Source organism: Mycteria americana, chromosome 2, assembly GCF_035582795.1.
Source record: "Mycteria americana isolate JAX WOST 10 ecotype Jacksonville Zoo and Gardens chromosome 2, USCA_MyAme_1.0, whole genome shotgun sequence".
Lineage (NCBI taxonomy): Eukaryota > Metazoa > Chordata > Aves > Ciconiiformes > Ciconiidae > Mycteria > Mycteria americana.
The window spans coordinates 31062713-31084853 of NC_134366.1; the positions used below are offsets into that span (position 1 = coordinate 31062713).

At 37.8% G+C, this 22141-nt stretch overlaps 1 protein-coding gene across 1 annotated transcript in view; it reads right to left on the reverse strand.

Annotated features, from left to right (window-relative positions):
- The window catches only part of THSD7A (thrombospondin type 1 domain containing 7A), a 216368-nt gene that overhangs the window by 79563 nt on the left and 114664 nt on the right, over positions 1-22141 (reverse strand). Inside the window, exon 7 of the mRNA XM_075492899.1 lies at positions 21124-21327. Coding sequence (XP_075349014.1) covers positions 21124-21327 — 204 coding nt within the window. The remainder of the gene's footprint in view (positions 1-21123; positions 21328-22141) is intronic.

The window sequence follows — 22141 nt, forward strand, 5'->3', positions numbered from 1 at the left end:
TACAACAGATGCATATTTTGGGCTACATTATCCAAATTGCACTAAAGGGGGGGACTGCATGTAGAAATGGCAGGAGGCAAAAGAGTTTTTCTTTTTCAAGGATTTAAAATGTCAAAAATTGTTTAAACCTTTGCTGGGATTTTTACAGACTTGTATCATCAGTAAAGACCACCAAGGAGATAGCCTTTCAAATCCACATCTCTTCCTTGAACTGTTATGCTGCATCCAGCTAGACAATCAGCAAAGCGAGTCACTACATTAAAACCTCCTTGTGGCCTTCTTGGTGTGAAGACCTTCTACTGTGCGTGCACACACCAGAGCCACTAGTGAACTACTGAACTATTTAATTGCTTTAAAACAAATAAACCAAAAAAAAAATCAAACCAACCAACAAACAAATCCCCCCACACACACACTGAATAGGCAAATTTTAACAGATAAAGAGAGGTAGCTTGTGAATAGCATGCAGGAGGAACCGGCTAACTGCTCATAAGTATCAGACTATTCATATCACCATTCTTGTTTTAATACATTCACAAAGCAAATATGGTATCTGTGAAAATATGGTCTAGATGCTAAAGGTTGGGCTAGACTGCAGAAGGCCTATGTTCTGTGTTTAATGCAGTTGAATCATGTCACTCCTTTGTCTTTTTGTTTACTCATCTGTAACTATGTCTGATATTTAAGTTTCTTGTAAAATGCTTTAAGACCTTTCCAATGGGAAGCATTCCCAGAGCTGGTATCACTAGAGAGACATGGCAAGGAAACCCTCTTGCTTATTGTGCATCTTTTAATATGATGCATGCTTCAGTGCACAGTAAAAAATTGCTGTCAAATTCTGACCTGTAGTAAATGGAAAGGCAAGTGCTTAACAGAGGGCAAATTTTTTTTAAAGCCTTAAAATGAACAGTGAAATCACTGCAAGATTCAATGAGGCATAGAGAACAACTGGAAAAAAAATCAACATAAAATAAAAATAATGCTGGGGTCCTACACGATAAGGCAATGAACTTGGTCTCAGTCCTGTACCTGGAAAGCAGCTATAGTCTCTGAAAGGCTGAGCTGTAACCTCATATAAACTAAGTAAAAAATTCACAATAAAATCACAATAAATGGGATCAAATCAAGGAGCACTTTGAACATTAATATCGAACATTTTTTTTTTAAATGCCTGTGCAATCAGTAAAGGACAGGAATACCACAGAGTGGTAAAACAAATCATGCAATTATATTTTAAAGTTCATAAAAGAATTAACAACAGCAACTGAGCCTAAATGCTAAAACTGCAGACTTCAGACTCCGTCCTGCTTAGTCGAATGTGTTCAAATTTACTAGTATATCTACAACTCTAAGAAAAAAAAAAGGCTCAGTTATGCCAATATCCTCTTTCTGTGGCTCCTGGTAGCCACATACGATAGTCTGCTTTTAAGTACAACAGACCACAGGAAACTACAGTGTATCATTCAAGTGTTTTTAAACCTGCACATTTAAAATGACGATGTAAAAATACAAAAGGATGGAAAGGACTGACAGTTCAAAGCACTGCATGATCTGGATGTACTGGTTATACATACTAGGGTATATACTGTGTTTTATGTATGTGACTATAACAGTTATAGGCATCGCTGTCTTGGCCGCTGTCTCTCTTACCAGCTTTCTTGTCTTGCCAGTGAAGCTGAAAAGGAGGCACACAATGTGTCATCTGTTGGAAAACCACCAAGCACCTGAAATACTTGGTAAATCACCCCAGAGCCCAGTTTTTAAAGCACTCTGTGTTTTTTAAAGCACTTGGTGAAGAAGGCCTTGTTTCTTATTCAATTGCCTTCAATAATACCTCTAAGCACGGAGGCCGCAGGAAAAAAATGGAGTTAGTTCTCATGATGTTAAAATCTGTGAGCTGAGCTGGTTGCCATTTACTGTTTCCTTCCTTCCCTGTGTAGAAAAATAATCAACAGGAAAGTATTGTACTGCCTCCTGTACGGGTTGTAAAGGCTGAAATGGCCAACGAGACTGTTCTTTATCTTGAATTCCCATGCAGTTTCCCATATGCATTCCTCCCACATGAGGACCTATACATGTCCTGACTCCCTGGTCAGGCTTTGAATGAGTTGAATGACCTCCTCAGACTGGCTGGGGAGCCAAAGCTGCTGTGTGGACTCTGCCCATCAAGAACAAAATATGCCTATCTACATTCAAAACTCAGTAAAACAAGATCTGTGATATGTGCTTAGCCCTGTTTTTCATATGGAACTAACTTTAATGACTCTCTGTACCCAAAGTTAGTAAAGCATATGCTTCTCCACTAAAAAGTTTGTACGTACTACAATTTTACAATTTTTGTGTTATTCCTGTAGATATACAAAGGTAGTTTGACTAGAAGAGGGGAATTTTTTTTTTCTTACAGTTCTGAAGTGCCTAAATGTCTGTTTTAATTATAACTCAGGGCAGAAAATAAGCAAGAAAATATCAGTCTAAAATGTAATTGCCTTAAAGTTACAAGAATGTCATAACTAGACTGTAATAGTATAGAAAAAGCATTGAGTTTAACTGTCATTATTCTAAAGAAAATACAAAATAACCAACTTCAAGAAAACCACTGAAATAAGAGAAACATAGAAACGCATCCAAATTTGAAGTTCTGTACTAGACTTTCATTAGTAATAACCTTGTCTACACATTGGCTGATTAGTGTAATGCAAAATGGGCAATTCTTTACATTACAGAAAATCTGTTAAAATTACCACAAAACCATACATTTTTCAGATGCTAGGACACCTTATATCTGCTAATAAGCAGATAGCAATCAATCACCAGGATAAATTAACATTATCATTTTCATTTCTAATACTATTGCATTTCTTTCAAATCACTAAGCAATTACCAGTCCCCAAAGTTCACCACAAAAGGAAAAATCCTGCCTGCCTAGCATGAACTGTCACAGCAAATTAACTTTTCTTTCCAAACCACAGTAGTGTGGATTTTTCTTTTTTCAATGATCAGAAAAGGTAGAGAACCACGTTGTGAACTATGCATAGGAAAAAGTGGAGGCCCATAATATTTTCATTCAACTTGTGCCCTTTTGCATAATCAGGCACTTGCTATCTGTCTTCCTCAAATCTCCACATCTTACTTCAACTTTATCAGAACTGCTGATTGGAAATTCAGTCTCATACCATAACTGATTTTTTTTTTTTTTTGCAATTCTTTTGTTTTGTTGTTTGGTTGTGATTTTTTTTCTTATACAAGAGGAACTCTCTGAGGAAACCTGTCTTTTTCATAGCACGCCTCTAATTAAAATGCATATACAACTGCGAAAGGCTGACCCAGATTTTTCAGTAGGGAGAATTTAGAAGTTAATCTCTGAAAACCTAATCAAATAAGCCATGGAAAGGGGAAACAATAATATTTACATGCAATTCATCATTTACGATGTTGTTTAGCCCAACAATCTTAAGAGTATTTGGAGGCAAAAAAGGCAGCACGTGCAACAGTATCTGACTGACAGACCAATTTTTGCTCTTGAACCACTTCAATACTTGTATGTAACACACACTTTGATAGACATTAGGAAACTTGAAATGTTTTAGTAATCCCAGCAGCCTTCAGAACATCTTGACAGTGTTTATTCATATCTGCTCCAAAGATAAGGCCTGTCAACATAAGCTTTAATGTTAGTAAAATGGCAGTGTCCTTGAAAACAGTACCAACACTATGTTACCTTGTATGTAATTATTTTCTGTTCTAGTTCCTGAATGACCAGCTGTCAAAAAATCTCTGCATGAGGTAGGTTGATAAATTTTCAACATTTTGGATAATTTTTAACCTCTCTGATTATTGAACATAAAGCAACATTAACCTACAATTTATATTCTCAATATATTCTACTTCACTGGCTCCGAAGCTTCGAAGTTTTTCAACAAACACAATGTGAAAAGATGGTATATTTTCCCCTTGTATTATTCTTATCAAGTGAAGTTTCTGCATTCATTTCTATTGCTTAGGTGCCTAGCCGGTAGCTCCAAGTGTTAAATCAGTTGCTAATTCCCTAATCACATGCCTTTCTCTCAATTGCTTTTGCTAAGTAGCATTTGCATTTAATTAAGTATGTCTTAATTAGTTGATGGTTAATATTCGTGAAGTCATTTTCTTTTAAGAAGCCTAAGTAGAAATGACACTGATTTCAATGAAGACAAATACACTAGTTTCTCACATCTGCTCATTATGCAAAAATGTAAGAAAGTTGGTCTAATAGTTTAATGATATGAAAACATTGTAGGATTGTAAGCTGTTTGATTTGGTGATTTGTGTGTGAAAATTTACTGTGGTTTTCATTTCACAGAATTTCATTTTGTAGAATTTCAAGTAGTATCATAGAGTCTATTCCTTACTAAAAGAAAAATTATAAACATGATACTTTGGTCCCTTATTCAAAAAGCATCATAAATCTCATAAACACGGATGGAATTTTTTTCAAACGAGAAACTTGCACAAGCACGTACACCTTCATCTTATTTACATGTTTACCATGACTGCACACGCAAACCAGTGACATATAGAAAAGGCCACTGACTACTCCCCTTTCACTATGCAAATACTGGAAGATATGAATACCTTTTAAAATATAATCCTAAATTTTAAAATGTGGGTTGTTTTTTTTTTTTAAGCAAACATTTGCAATGAAAAATGACTGATGATGGCAGGAACAAATACTATACAAAAGGAAAATAGCTGGAGCTTAGAAACCCACCATATCCAGTGTTTCTCAAATCAAAGATAATAGCATGTCAACATACTTAAGAAAATTCATGATCTTTTTAAGATTTTCTATTCCTTAACGAGATATGAAACACCACATGCTACAAGCAATAACTTCTTGTTTATGACTATGTGCCATTTTCCTCATGTATTCACTTTATGGGAAAAGAAATTTTGACAAGTGGGAAGACAGTGGCTTCAAGAACTCCAACATTCATACAGAAATCTAATTCCAACCATAGTACCTGGGTGCTTCTGCTCCTTCTCTGTAACCAAACCAGTAAATGCTACTACTGCACCTCAGCTACAGCTTAAAGAGTAGCATGTGTTTGCTAACCTTCCCCACAACACAGCGTATTAGCAGCTACGTGGAAAGAAGGCAGAAGCAGGTAACGCTCTGCGAGCGGCTTATAGGAAAGCTAAAAGGTATGAAAGGCATTCTGCTACAGAGGTAGGGCAATTCTGGTTCCAAAATGTCTTCCCCGTCCTTTGCATGATCGAATCCAAAGTTTCAATCATGCAAATTTCAAGAAAAGTGAGTCACTGCTAAGAAATCCAGTACAGTATTCCTTAATGCATCAGGTAAAGGTAAGGCTTTGCACCATATATAAAACCGTTACAGGAATAATCAAACCCAAAATAACACTCCTTACTTTGAAATAATGACAGCAATCAAGGGACAGCTGTGAAACAAAAACAAAGAGCTTAGTTTAAAGACATATATTTCCTACTAAAATTGCTTCAGATGGGAAACATCTTTGGATGTTCTTTGGATGTAACTGGTTAAAAATAATGAACTCACACCTTCAGATACGATATTAATGCTTCCAGTAATCCCATTTTCATGTCTGGTAATAGAAGAACATATGTACCTCTATTTATATTAGAGTCATCTATCAGTATTACAGTCATGTAGATACAGTCTAAATTTGACAGAGGGAAATAAAAACAAGGAAATGAATAGTATTTCTTTATATCCAAATAATACAGTATATCCAAATAATATTTTTTTAATGTAAAATGCAGTGTCATCTGTCACATATGTAGGAAGGCCAGATTAAACAGTATGAAAAAATAATATTCCATAATTATGTTAACTCAGAAATATACAGTAACCTGAGGTATTTGGCTGGGGAAAAAAAAAACTTACTTTTTTTCCATTAAAGTGCAAACTTTTTATTTATGCTTGAATTCTTTACTCGATGAGAATGAGAAAAGTGGAAGAAACTGTTCTGCTGTCTTTGTCATCTTAACAAGAACAACATTTTGTGGTATCCACTTTCAAACTTTACCTCTTATTCCTTTATCCCATCTCTTATTTTTCACTATTCTTTGCTAGATTTCCTGAGGTTGAAAAACTACATTACATACATTTCACCCAGAAAACAAGGAAAAAGGGTTTCCGATTCTGCTTATATTCATGTACATACTTTTCTAAGTAGTAATGGTGATCGCAGCCACAGTATCAGTTCCCCCAAGCATACAGCAATCACTTGGCTACCTGTGAAACTCCAAATTAAAAAAAAAAATTAAAAAAAAAAAATTATACATGAGATCAGTTCCTTCACTATACACACAGAGGCACACTGAGGGTGTCTTACAGCACTAACTATGGCTTAAAAAGTAACACAGCCTTTTTATCTCTGACACAACACTAACTTACCAAGTGCATATTTTGTATTATGCATCAAAGACAATGGAAAACTCTTTCTTGCAGTGATACCTTCTTTGAATTTTCACTACTTCTGATACCGCTGAATATCCACTAGCATGAAAGAGGCTGTATCTGAACTACTAGTGATAATGTGTCACTGAAAAAGCCTGAGCTAAATAGGAATACTGAAGAATTAATCCAAATCAATTAAAATGGGACTTTGAAGAAGATTAGTTAAACTGTATTAACGTTTTGTATGGCTATCCTTATTCAGAATGAAAGGGAAAATTCTTAACAAATAGAGTTAAGGTCACCTTAATTCTGAATAACAGGATTCACATACACGTTTAATATAGTTTAATTAATATTATTTTTGCAGTCAATTTGGATCAACTTTCCTAAGTGTCTCCACGCAGACAAGACAAAGTAAACAAAAACTGAAACATGACATGCCTTTAGCTGAAAATTTGCTGTACTTTAACTTTATGCCATAGTAGACTTTTACCACAGGAATAGTAGTCCAATATTTCAATAAAGAGCCCAGCAGAGTACCTACACATTGCCTAACAACAGGAGTAAGATTTTCCTACTGCTTGACAGGTACTTGAAGCATTTTCACGGTTCATTTGCTAACGTAGTCTTACTGAGAATGATAAGGAACAGAGAATACAAGTGTATTGATCATAACCAAGCACAGTTGCCTTCTAGTGTCAAATAAGCCAATCAAACATCATCTTGATATGAAAGAAAAAGTAAGTTTGATGACAGGCTACGGTCCCATTGAGAATAAAATCAATATTAGTCATGGGACCAAGTGGGATCAATATGTCAGACCAACATGCCATTTTAAGCAGAATGGGGAAAGGAGGGAAAAGTGCTGACAGAGCTATAAGGAAACAAGACAACACAGTGTGAATCTGGAGGATGAGATCACTTGAAAATTCGGTGTATTTCTAAGAACACGTGGCAAAAGCACCAACTCACCTTAAAAAGACATAGCTGATCCCAAGATTAACTGGACCTTCTCATAAACTTTTCCCAATCAAGCCACAATTTATACAGTGATAAAAAGACATAAAAGTATGACTTTTATACAGTGACAAAAAGATATAAAAGCATGACTTCAAAAATAAAATAAAAAAATACTTTATCCATTTGTTTGTAAAATGTTACAGAAACTCTATTGTGTTTAATAGGGAAAAAATTCCCTTGACAGGCTTTAGAAATATTTGTAGTGTAATTTTGAACATTGGCAATAGTAGGATTTAAAATACATGGATTTGAAAATGCAACATGTATCTATTTTAGCATTGCACTATGTCTTTTTATTTAGAAAACAAGAAGTTTTATTAATCACTGGGAATTATATTACTATTTTGTCACTACTGGGTATTGTCATCAAATTTTTAAACTCATCAGATATGGACAAGTAGAGTGTTGTAGCCTTTAAAAAGGTTTCACAGGTATTTGATTGTAACTACTATTTTAGACATTCCCCCCTCCCCTCCAATAAGCAAAAAATTAAGTGGAGAACAAGTCCAGGAAGGGCGATAGAATGTCAGCTATCTCCAACAAGTCCAATTAGAAATGATAATTCTGATGGGCTGATCTGAACTAGATTAACATTCAGGGATATGAGTTAGGAATAGAAGCATTAGAAGGAAATAATAGGCAAGACTACAAAAACAGTAGCATGAAAACAATGTGACAGCTCCACTAACGTCAGTAGAATGACAGTGCTCGCCACAGTCGACCTTTTCAACAATTCCCTACACTGAGGTACTAATCTGCATATTTTAAACAGCTACTTTAAATGGCCTGGTTTTCAAGAAACACTAAATATCCATAACCTTCATGAATTTCAGGGTTCTCATTTTCTGCATAAATATGAGCTTTGGAGGATAACTTTATAGATTTAAGCTCAGAAGTTCACTAAGTTGCATCATAAATTGATTCATAAATACTCCAGCAGTGCAGTTTCATCACCAAGTATTTTCCTAGAATTTGGCCACCAACATTTTAATGTTATTCCTCTCTCTAATGCAAGAGCATAACCCACAGCTGAAGAGAATGACTAATGGCATGCAGCTGACAGAATTATAGATTAATTTTTCAGTTTGTCAATTATCTAATCTTTCACTACTATGAAGTAAATTTGCAGCAAGTTCACAACTATACATTCATAAATATATGTGATACCCCTTGACACACAAATATACATGTAACTCAAAAGGGGGTTTAAGAGAATAAGAAAAATTATTTTATATAGTAAAAGATGATTGCAAACATTTTCTTTGCATTATTCATCCACCTGCAGCTAGTAAAGAGTTGTCACTCTATACGTAATCTGACAGCTCAATTCAATCACAGTTAAAACACAGGACCGAGGAGATGTAAAAGAGATCACTGCCACTGCCATGTTTACACATTTCTGAGAAACAGTTTTATAATTAATTTCATGGATGCTTCTGTCCATGTCCTACTACTGGCAGATAAAATGCAGTCTTTGGAGAACATCTTTTTATCCATCTTGCAATGAATAACTTCTTATCATTACAAGTGGAAGGCACAGCATGCCTTTAGGCAGCTCAGACTGTGAATTAATCTTGTCTTTTAGAAACATTTTCATAATTGATTCCTCTCTAGAAGACTAAAACTAACCGATCCTTTTGACTTTTCCTTTTTCCCGGCCTCTCAGCACATGGATTCTGAGAGAAAGAGCTCTGAGAAAAGCAACCAGAGGTAAATACCACTACATCTTATAAACCTATGCTAAATTAAGGAAATACAATGACATTGTCACACAGCAAACCCAAGAGTAGCAGGAACACATCTGCAAGTATAGGGACATTATAACATTTCTACTTCATTAATAAGTTATACAGGCTAACCTCTTAAAGTCACAGAAATCTGACAGATTTCACTGCAGATTTGCACCTACTCAGAGAAATCAGCTTTACCCTGGAAATAAGGCTCCCTTCCCCTACTAGAAGGACGTCACTGGTTTTCTAGAAGACTCTCACAAGATTTAAGAAGCTTCTAGCTAGCATTATTCAGCTAGCTGCTATTCTATAAGCAGCTGGGAGAAGCCTCACGATCGCTAGCCCTTGTTCTTGTGGGGGACTTCAACCTACCGGATGTCAGCTGGAAATACAATGCAGCAGAGAGGAAACAGTCCAGGAGGTTCCTGGAGCGTGTGGCAGATAACTTCCTGACGCAGCTGGTGTGTGAGCCAACTAGGGAAGGTGCCCCGCTGGACCTCTTGTTCACGAACAGAGATGGACTTGTGAGCCATGTGATGGTTGGAGGCCGTCTTGGGCAGAGTGATCACGAAATGATAGAGTTTTTGATACATGGAGAAGCGAGGAGGGGGGTCAGCAAAACTGCTGCCTTAGACTTCCACAGGGCAGACTTTGGCCTGTTTAGGAGACTGGTCGACAGAGTCCCCTGGGAGGCAGCCCTGAAGGGCAAAGGAGTCCAGGAAGGCTGGACATTCTTTAAGGAGGAAGTCCTAAAGGCACAAGAGCGGGCTGTCCCCAGGTGCCGAAAGACGAGCCGGCGGGGAAGAAGACCGGCCTGGCTGAACAGAGAGCTTTGGCTAGAACTCAGGAAAAAGAGGAGAGTCTATGACCTCTGGAAGAAGGGGCAGGCAACTCAGGAGGACTACAAAGGTGTAGCAAGGCTGTGCAGGGAGAAAATTAGAAGGGCCAAAGCTGAGCTAGAGCTCAATCTGGCTGCTGCTGTAAAAGACAACAAAAAACACTTCTTCAAATACATTAGCAGCAAAAGGAGAGCTAAGGAGAATCTCCAGCCTCTGTTAGGTGGGGTAGGGAACACAGTGACCAAGCATGAGGAAAAGGCTGAGGTACTTAATGCCTTCTTTGCCTAAGTCTTTAATAGCAGGGCCAATTGTTCTCTGGGTACCCAGCCCCCCAAGCCAGAAGATAGGGACGGGGACCAGAATGGAGCCCCCATAACCCAGGGGGAAATGGTTAGTGACCTGCTGCACCACTTAGACACTCACAAGTCTATGGGGCCTGATGACATCCACCCGAGAGTACTGAAGGAACTGGCAGAAGCGCTCACCAAGCCCCTTTCCATCATTTACCAGCAGTCCTGGCTAACTGGGGAGGTCCTAGCTGACTGGAGATTAGCAAATGTAACACCCATCTTCAAGAAGGGCCGGAAGTAGGACCTGGGGAACTACAGGCCTGTCAGCATGACCTCGGTACCAGGAAAGCTGATGGAGCAGATCATCCTGAGTGCCATCACATGGCATGTAGAGGATAACCAAGGGATCAAGCCCAGCCAGCATGGGTTTAGGAAAGGCAGGTCCTGCTTGACCAACCTGATCTCCTCCTACGACAAGGTGACCCGCCTAATGAATGAGGGAAAGGCTATGGATGTTGTCTATCTAGACTTCAGTAAAGCCTTTGACACGGTTTCCCACAGCTTTCACCTGGAGAAACTGGCTGCTCATGGCTTGGATGAGCGTACTCTTCGCTGGGTAAAGAACTGGCTGGATGGCCAGGCCCAAAGAGTGGTGGTGAATGGAGTTTACTCCAGTTGGCAGCTGGTGACAAGTGGTGTTCCCCAGGGCTCTGTGTTGGGGCCAGTCCTGTTTAATATCTTTATCAATGATCTGGACGAAGGGATCGAGTGCACCCTCAGTAACTTTGCAGATGACACCAAGTTGTGCGGGAGTGTTGGTCTGCTTGAGGGGAGGAAGGTTCTGCAGAGGGACCTGGACAGGCTGGATCGATGGGCTGGGGCCAATTGTATGGGGTTTAACAAGGCTAAGTGCAAGGTCCTGCACTTGGGCCACAACAACCCCATGCAACGCTACAGGCTTGGAGAAGAGTGGCTGGAAAGCTGCCCAGATGAAAAGGACCTTGGGGTGTTGGTTGACAGCCGCCTGAATATGAGCCAGCAGTGTGCCCAGGTGGCCAAGAAAGCCAATGGCATCCTGGCTTGTATCAAAAATAGCGTGGCCAGCAGGATTAGGGAAGTGATCGTGCCCCTGTACTCGGCACTGGTGAGGCCGCACCTCGAATACTGTGTTCAGTTTTGGGCCCCTCACTACAAGAGAGACACTGAGGTGCTGGAGTGAGTCCAGAGAAGGGCAACGAAGCTGGTGAAGGGTCTGGAGCACAAGTCTGATGAGGAGCGGCTGAGGGAACTGGGGTTGTTTAGCCTGGAGAAAAGGAGGCTGAGGGGAGACCTTATTGCTCTCTACAACTACCTGAAAGGAGGTTGTAGAGAGGTGGGGGTCGGTCTCTTCTCCCAGGTAACAAGTGATAGGACAAGAGGAAATGGCCTCAAGTTGCGCCAGGGGAGGTTTAGACTGGATATTAGGAAATTTTACTTCACTGAAAGGGTTATCAAGCATTGGAACAGGCTGCCCAGGGAAGTGGTTGAGTCGCCATCCCTGGAGGTATTTAAAAGACGTTTGGATGAGGTGCTTAGGGACATGGTATAGTGGTGGTCTTGGTAGTGTTAGGTTTACAGTTGGACTCGATGATCTTAAAGGTCTTTTCCAACCTATACGATTCCGTGATTCTGTGATTATTCTACTTTTTCCCCTTTAAAAAAAAAAAATCCATTCTGAGACATTCAGAACAAGAGATTTGATATAGTTTCTACGTAATATCTTTTCTCTGGAAAACACTAATGCAGCAATTTGCTATTTATAAAATAGCATCAGTACCAATAAAGGATGTCTCAAATCAGTAAAATTAAAACCAAGCATCTGATAATTCCTAGGGCAAGATTTACATAGCTAATCCATAAATTATCCCCAAAATTATGTCAAGAAACCAAACAGCAGTAAATGCCAGAATTGAAGTTGCCTTTGTATAATGCAGTTTTTTAAATTGCATAATCACATGCTTATTATTTTTCTACTGGATCCCTTCCTCCCTCAGTTCAAAGATTGGAAACTCGTTAATGAGTAGCTATTTGGTATTTTTCGTTTTATTCTCTTTGTTCAAGGCATGAGCCCATGTTTTATTTACCACACATTAATTAAAAGTGTTATTAAAACAGAATTGGCAATTTTTCTAAGATATTTCTGTCATGGCTATCAGACGCCCACTAATACATTTATTTTCAGAACACTCAAGATGTGACAGGTCAGTATTATTTATATTTTACTGATGCTGAACAAAAGCAGAGCAAAATTAAACCCTGAAGAATGAGGCAACTAAGGCTAGTTTTCTCAAAGACAAAGCATTCATTACTACAAAATGCCCACTTCATCCCCAAAGGATGAATATCTCCCCAAAAGACATATATCCATTTCATAAATAAGTAGCAGGTTCTGTGGGGAAAATGTCATGTAGGCACAATTAAATAATTAAAGACTTCCATCTGATACATTCACATAAGGACCAGACAAACAACCTTAATCTCCTAATGTTGGAGGGCTTGGCTTTGCAACCTAAGATACTTAATTTTGACATAATATTTCTTTCCAATTTTCTAGTTTAAAACAGAAGCCAAATGAAAAATAGTACTTCTGCCATGGGTGTTACACTGACTCTGGACACCTACTGCTCTGCTGGGTGATCTCATGGGACAAAAGCAGGAGCAGACTATAAGGCGTTGCGTTTCAGCTCTAGAAGTGACAAATTTCCTTCTCTCTTTCCCTTCCCTGGCTTCTTATCCAGCCTTATTTTCTCCAGACACTAATCGCAGTCTGTCACCTCGCTGTCCCTCTCACCCAGCCATGCCAAGTTCTTTCCAGATGCTTGTCAAATCCTCCCTTGGGCTGACCGTCACCAGACTGAATCCCTCCCCAAATCTGTTCCTAATCCGTGCCACGTAGAGACATTTTATAACTTCCTTTGAGTTCCTTACTTGCTCTCAGTAACCTGTCCTGGAGGAAACTAGGGTCAAATCCTACCTTTCCCCAGTTCTTAACCACATTGCTTGGTCAGTACCAGTTTCTCCCTCTTGTCTTCCATCCCCCTTTTCACCAAATCCCAGGTACACATCTATTCCTTTCCCTCTGCGATAGGTCTGTGACTCGACGTAGCTGAAACCCTGCCAAAAGCCACTTGCACCCCAAAATCTGGACCAGATCACTGGGAACACTGTAGAGACTGGGATCCTCAGTTGTTTCCTCTGATTAATCATTGTGGCTAAGTATATTTTACTCTTAGTTTGAAGTTTTCTGAAGTATTCAGTGGAGATGGTGCCTGTGCAGTGCGCAGGAGTTACAAGAATTGCAAAATGACACAGGCTCTTTAAGTTCCCCCTGGAACAGTTATCTTGTGAAATCAAGTATTTCTTGGCAGATAAGAGTGGTTTTACATTAATCAGTACTCAACACAAATTATGATCTGAAAGAAAGGTCAGACAATGAGCTGCTTAAGGCTGGAAATACCGAGAATCAAATTCCTATTTATTCTGGCTCAGCGTGACTGGCTATTGAAGATGTTTTAATCTTCATCGTTTATCAACACACTAGTTTCACAGCTTTGAAGTTTGATAACATTTAATAAGAAAATTTACCATTAACATGCAGATTGACAGAAAATAGAAATAGAACTGTGCAACCTTTTTCTCTCAGACGGAAAATTGACTCGCATCAAATCTAATGAAAGGATACTGTCTTAGAACATTTTATCACAAAGAGTAATGATTAGTACTGTGTAATATAATCTTTCAAGAAAGCGCTATTTAATTTATAACTATGTAACATTATTATTATTATATATAACATTATTAAATGTAACATTATCTCTTCTGAGGATGTTTTGTAAAAATATTTAAAGTATTTTCTGAGTCTGTTCTAGGGAGTTAACACATGACACACAAATCCAAAACCAAAGTAGTTCAATACTGGGTCTATAAATCAAGTTTTATAATCCATCCGTAAGTCCATAAACAGCTTTTTTTCTTGTTTCATAACAGCATAATTTGAAGTAACAAATGGAAAGATTATAAAGCATTAAACCGACCTTCCTAAAAAACCAACTGTTTTGAAATGTATCTGCAACTTCCCTTCTCTGTATTCTTACTATGATGAAGCTTGAAGTCTAATCAGGATCGGGTTCCTGCTTTGCAGGCTGCTATGTAAATCAAAATTTATGCATCAAAATCCCCCCGTCCTCCTAATTTGCCTACTGCTATTACAAGCAGTTCCTGCAATATCCTACTTTTCCATCTGGTTGTGCCATCAAAAACAAAAGCAGGTTACTAAGAGCATGCATCATATGAAACATGTAATTGCACTCTCTGTGGTATATTTCAAAAATATTTGTACTTCCCACTACAGCAACTTCTACTCCTAGACGTCCAATAAATTTTAAGTACACCAGTACAGCTTCTCTGCAAAGATGTTATAGCACATTTTAGAAGTAAACATTGCAAAACCCAGCAAACTCATCTGACTAGACAGTCAAATTATGATCTGACGCAAGAAAAAGATTTTGGTAATTAAGTTGGCCCACCTATTTTTAATTTAATTATATCCTTTATGAACATTAATGTCTCTGCAGGCATTGTCCATACCAAGTGCAACTCTGTCTTCAAAAACATATGATAAATTGGAAACAAGGGTCTATTGCACTGTCATAAGTGATAATTAATTATTGCACTACACAGATGAAACTCTGGTTTTGTTTTATTCAATGATTTAATTGAAATCATCACATCACATTCCAAGCCAAATATTAAAGACATTGACAAAGCAACTAATGTATTTCAGACATCCCATATAATGAAATCACTTCATGTTATACAAACACTAAAAGCGTGCATTCTTATATGGAACTTAATAGGGATATGTCCACTTTCCTAATGTCAAGATGAGAGACAAAAAGGAATTGGTATGACATATTAAATGTGACCTTTTACTGACAGAAGAATTATCAATTATCAAACTTCCCAAGAACTGAAATGGAACAGTTTAAGCAGTGGTGTGCACTAATTTTTCCTTGTATTCCTTTATACTAAATAAAGGAAATCTTGTTAAAAAGAAATGCCTTAAAAATCCAATGCTCTGAAACATAATGGCCTGAGAGTATCAATTTTAAGGTCCTTTAAACTGACTGTATTTTACCCTCAGTAAAAATTTCTTACATATAACAAACATCCAATAAACATATTCAACAGTTTTTATGTAACCAGACAAATCAAAGGAAAGCAAGGACCGGGTTATAAATTTCATACCCTATGTGTTTACAGTGAAGAACAAAGTATGCATCTTACATTCCATTTGAACGCCTCAGATGGTCAGCCAAAAAGCTGCCAGGCAGAAAAGAACAGTTCAAATCAATTCTGTAATGACATTAGCTAGGAAATTAATATTGGGAAATGACGACTAACGCCCATTTAACCAAGTTCCTGTAAGCATAAGGCAGTATGTGCTGAAAGAAACTGTCATTAGCTACTGTATTTTTCTACTAATTGACTCCTGAGCATTGGCCAGATTTTGATCTGGGTTCTCTTACAGGATTAACTCAATAATTCAATGTAATTTGAATTCGAATCTGGCTCTTCATTCTTTTTAAAGAACTAAGTCATAAAGTTACACAAAGTAGGTATTTTCTTTTTAAATAATCATTAAAAAATCCAACCACTCTGATGGTTTCTTCATTCAACACATATAGCCACACAATAGAAAGGGCAGAAGTAGACTCTTTATACCTGGGCACACCTATAAAGCTTCCATTGATTCTCTTACTGTTTCCCATTATGAAAATTAATGAAGACCAGCAGCTACTCATTTAGCATGTATTTGATTCAAACCATATACAGAAAGAGCCAATTTTTAAACCAGCCAAAATATTTTAAGTGAAAATGGTTGCACCAGCCGATCTTCAGTTTTTCCTGAAGTTTATTCTAGATATTTAATTAGATGGCTATTGAAAGAAGATATAAGCCCACAAGCTAAAAACTAAGAAACAAAATACAGACGTTGATCAGGAAACTATAGAGGACAATTTAAACTACATGAAGAAATTTTATAAACTTTTCCGCAAAGTAAAATTCAATAGAAGGAATACAAGAAATATTTCAGAAATAAATATTTCTAAGTCTAGAGGAAAACAGTAAAGCAATTAAATACTGTAGGATTGTCATATAGCTGAAATATGGTGTCTTCAGTCAGTCACACTAGCTGAGAATAAACACAGATAAAGGAAATGTACACTGTTCCATTTTGGCCAGTACCGTGTTTGAGCCACTCCATACAAAGTAGGTAAACTAACCGGTTTGAAATGTTTACATCTGAGTGTCCTAACAAAACAGACTAGTTTACCTTCTATAGCTTTTCATTAACTAGCGACACCATTGTTTTGCCCCCCAATATTGCAAACAGGGTACAGCCCACCCATGCTACATCAGGATATACTGATGTCGCCGGTGGTTTGAATTTGCGCTCCAGTCTCGGGGAGACCAGACCTGTGTCACCCGCGTACACACATGTGCCAGAAGAGAACTCGTGGCACTTGGCTACATCAGCACACGTCTCTGCCTAGATAACTTCAGGAACAATTTTGCTTCTTCAAAGAGTTGCAGGAATTTGCACATACACAAAGAGCCTTGCTGTTGCCATGGCTCCCTCTTCTGAGGCTGGAGATGGCAATGGGTCCATCCCTTTCCCCTGTGGAGCTAACTGTAACCCAACAATTAGTGAGCTTGAACAAGGTCCGGAATAAATTTGCCATTCAAAAGTGAGATCTGTTTTATCCAGAGTAACACACACAGTGGTACAAAGCCCAGTATACTATAAAGGCTGTAAACCAATTTATCATTTACGCGTTCCTACAAAATGAGCAACTAATTTCAGCTTACTGTCTGAGGATCAGAAGCACACTACTAACACCACAGCCACTGCCGGTACCTGTGCTGCAGAGTTCAGCACAAAGATAAAAACCTAAAAAACCCGTAATGAACGAACCAGAATTTTGTAGGCATTTTCAGCAGCAGTTAATTTTGCAGATTTTTATGTCAGAAATTATTTTGCCCTATTTACATGAGTGGCACTAATGTATCTGTTACAGAGTGGAGAAGTGGCCAGCTTTCCTACTATAGACTGAGTCTTTAAATAATATAGAAATATTTTTGAAATGGTATTCTTCATAGATTGCCATAGCTACAGAGGAATAGAGCAAATTCATTTGTTGTAAAATCACTCTTCTGAACTGCATTAAAGAACTTAATAATAGATAATAAGTGTGTGCATGCATGCAGGTATGCCATATATATTACATATATATATATAAATAGATTAATTATAATTTATTTTTAAAAAGTCACTATCATTAGCAAAAGTTAATCTGTAGCATGGACCATTAGCCACAGATCTCTAATTATTAAAATAATGTATATGATGGAGGAATTCTGATCATCTTCTGTCCAATATTGGAGTTTCCACAGCCGAAAGAAGTTTTTTTCACCTAAAGGAGCTCCTTTGTAAAATTTCCTGGAAGACTGACTAAGAATATTTATTCTGAAAAGGTTCTTTCCACAGTAGAAGGGTGAAGTTCTATTTATATAATAAAATACATCAAAGTTCATTATAGCCTCTACAATGACAACCTGGGGTACTGACTGTCATATTTTTTTCAGCCTGAATGAAAATTCTGATTACTACAATCCACTGTGGAAAGAGAATGACAATCATAGGCCTCCAGCAACAACACGGGAGGATAATCTATTGTTTGCTATTTTCTCAAAGGTTGTAATGCCTCTTATCTTTACACCAAATTGAAGAGAGAAGCTCATTCCAATTATACAAAACAATCTCACAAACACTGCAACTTGATTCTAATTGTGAAGTAAAACTCCCAGGTCGAGACATGTTATCCCAACTAATTATGCTTTAAACATATATAATGATGCAACAGTCAACAGAAAGAGAAGACACTCATCAGCATGGGGCTCATCTTACATTAAGGCAGTACATTTACAGTACAATGTTTATACTGAAAATTACAACCCCAGCCTTTTTCATTTTATAAAGCAGAAGCCAAGGGGAAAATACGATTTTGTTTTAATATACTTAAGTCCCTTTGATCCAAACTCTCCTATCCAGGCACTGATTTAAGATTGGCTAATTAATTCATATGAACTAAAAAAAAAAAAGCTCTTCAAGAGACTGAAGAGAGTATTGTTAAGTAAAGATGAGTTCAGTTTAAGTACATAGCAAACTTAGTCGACAATTAATGCTTTCCACACAGTTTCCCTTCACAGTCATTTTTACCTGCAAAACTGAATGAAATTACCTGTGTGCCATTTAGATCAAAATTACAGCCACACAAGATTATCATACAAACTATGTATCCCGTTAATTGAACCACAGTCTTAAATTGACAGTCAACGGAGTCTTCTCCAAAAAGTGCTCAAAGAACACTGAATATCACAAATTTCATATGATGATTAATTTAAACCATGATGTTTAGACAATGGAAGAGTAGCATTTTCCAAACTACCTTGCAGCTGTGGGGCTTGATGCAAAACCTGCCTGATTGCAAGGTGCTGCTCTCCTACATTTTGCAGAGCAGAATCTGGATGCCCGCAAGTGTTTGATGAAGAAGGATAAGTGTGCTAGGGTAGGAAGCCAGAGTACTAGATGGGAGCTACCTGGGAAGAGGTGGTAGTGTGTGTTTAGAGAAGCATTTAAGAGTTGCCTACATGATTTTTGCTGTGGAAGGCAAAGTTAGGAGATGCTTGAGCAGAGTTAGCTTGGAGGGAGAGGCTACCGAGGTTGGTGGGTCCTTACTTTGTACTTTGTTTGCTTCTACTGTATCATGCTAATCTTTCTAAGGAGAGACCTAAGCAAAAGCCACTTGGTATTACTGGTGAAGATCACAGAAGATCTTTAGTAAGAGAAGGATGTGATTTCAAGAAAGAGCTGAGGCAATCCACTACATTACTCTCCATTGCTTTTGCACTCTGTCAAAATATATTGAACAAATATCTTTGTGGGTGATTGGATCTTTGCAAAACAAGCCATAACTGCAAGATGTTTTCTCCTTTCTTTGAAGCTGTGTCCACAACTCTTTAATCTTAAAGACTGACAGGCACATGGCCAAAGCCCGACTTCTCACTCCTTCTGGGACAGATTGCTGATATAGGCAATGTATAATGCCATATAATTACAGCAATATATAATGCCGTATAATTCAGAAAAACAGATAGACAAAGATTAGTACTGGGAGTAAAAAAGTTAACCACAAGTCTTCCAAGTCAAATTTGGCCAAAACCAAGGCCCATGCAGTCCAGAGAGCAAATCCCAGGAGTTTGAAACAGAACAATACAAAATACCATATAAATAAAACAAATCTTGAAGTTTAGTAGCTCGACTGCATGCTCCAAATGTATTATGGTCACAATAAATTATCATCCATATAAAAGTCTATATTACAACTTAGTAAGAAATTAGGCTAATCAGAAGTTAGACGTGTGAGCAAATACCACTCCTCAAAACCAAAGGTAAGCCAAACTATCCAAAATCTAGTAAAGCAAAAAAATACACTCTCTTTTTGTTTTACAGATTTTTTTTTTGCTATTAAAAAAAAAAGAGAAAAATGCAGAATTATTTAGGAAAAACTTTCATTTATGACGAAAAGGCCATTTTTCATCTGAAAATGTATACAAACAAAATTTCAAATAGTTTCAGTATTGTTGCCAACAAATTATTACACTGTGAAGGGAAATTTTTTGAGAAAGGGACATAAAATGTAGTAGACTTAATATTGTAATTCTAGGCTAATCTCTTTCTGAGCTGTAAAAATGATTACCAGTTCTCTTAGGTGTATGCAGAAAAATAAAGCTTATGCTCTACTCTAAGGTTTTCAATTTAAGCCCCAAAACTCAATTATGACCCAAACTCTTGAGCACAAAAGCTCAAGATTTAAATCTCTCTATAATCAGTTCTTCTTACTTTGGACCAATTTAATTACAAAATATTTTCTGCAGCTGTTAAACACTCATCAGAGGTGTACCCTTACTTATTCCTCTATCAGGAGTTAGAAGTATCTTACCATAACTACACTGTAGTCAGTACAATTATTTTAATTCATATGCTGCTCTAGACTATAATATTACTAATGAATAAGGAATATATTCGCAACGGTAATTCATGAGTCTTCTGTAGAATAAAGTATTTTGTTAGCAGCTTTCAAAATTGGCTTTTATGACTATGTCATGCAAAATCTGTTTTCTCTCACAGAGGATAATTGAATAACGGTGGGGGGGAGGTTTTGACCTTTTGAAGAAGCAAGACAGCCTGGACTGTCAAACCAACTCCATAACACACATCAAACCATGCTTTCTAATAAACACATTATTATTTTTCTTCCAGCTATACTTACTGCAATGCGTCTTACTTTACTCACACTTTATTTGGTTTTGGACTCAGTGGATCAGATTTGTTAGTGGGATTACATCAAGGAATTCAGTCAAGTCTTTTCAGGCATGAGTCTGACCTACTGAAAAGCAATAGCTGTTTTCTATTTACTTTTCTCAAAGTCTCTTCAGGAACCTTTGAAAGCCTACAGTGTGTAGGGGAAGGAGCTTGATCCTAGAGCAACTAGAGGGCCTAGCCTACCTAACCAATAGTAACGGACATTTCTCTCTATTCCAGACAGCTTGGTCTTAAGGACTGAGAAAGCTGAGAACAACAAAAACTGCTACCCTTTTGGAATACATTTTAGCGTCTTCACTCTAGTCGGTGTGGACTGTGGGAAAAAGCATCTTACCGTCACTGTTGACGCAGACGACAACAGGAACTTGCGTACCGGGGCCACATGGCTTCTCGTTGTCAGGAATGCACTCCTCCAGCCCCACGATTCTCCAGTCATAGCAGGAGGGCTCTTCACACGGGATGGCTTCCAGCAGGTGAGGGCAGTTTCCTGTTCCTCCTGTAGGCTCATTGGTGATGCGCCGTTTCCTTAGTTTAAAGCCTGAAATGTCCATGAAAATACAAAGGGCAGAATAATTCAATTCTAAAATGCAAAGTGAAGAGATTTTTATCTATCTACACCTGAGTGAGCAGTTCTGTTTCTATTCTGTGTAAAAGACACCACAGACACTCAGCACAACACTGCATTTTAGATAACTAGGTAGAAGAACTCATTAAAGAAGGAAGAGAGGTAAAACTTAACAAAAGCATCACAAGTTTTGAGCCTATTCAGTAAGCTTTGCCTTAAACCCCTGTTTATTCTAATCACACGTACTCCAGGAGGGAGACAGGAGTCATTTCCTGTGCTTCGCTCTTGCTGCATCCATCTCATCTAACAAATCTTGACTAGATTGCTGGGTTGCCATTTCTCAAATATGTTGTTTGGTTTTTTCCCAGGTATCTTCCAACAGGGATAGATTATCAAGTGCAATCAGCTTATAAACACTCCCCTCCCCAAAAGAAATAAAATAAAAAAAAGACTACATTGCCAGAAAAGGCAAGGCAAGGCACGGAAATAAACCCAAGTCGTCCTATGAACAATTTTTCAGTAATTAACATCACAATATTCCCTTGCAAGCATTTTCAAATTTCCTTAAAATTACCTAAGCTCATTTTGGATCGGAGAAACTGATGGGCCTTTATACAGTGTGTCATCTGCCAGGTCAATGTCAGTCTTTAAGAGCAACCCTCTCTCTCACTTTCAGGACAGCACGTTGAAAAAAACAGACTAAATCTATAGTCAGAACAACGTAACCAAACTGAATGGATTCACGAAATAGTTTCTCATATAATAATTTTCTATAGTTCCTGATATA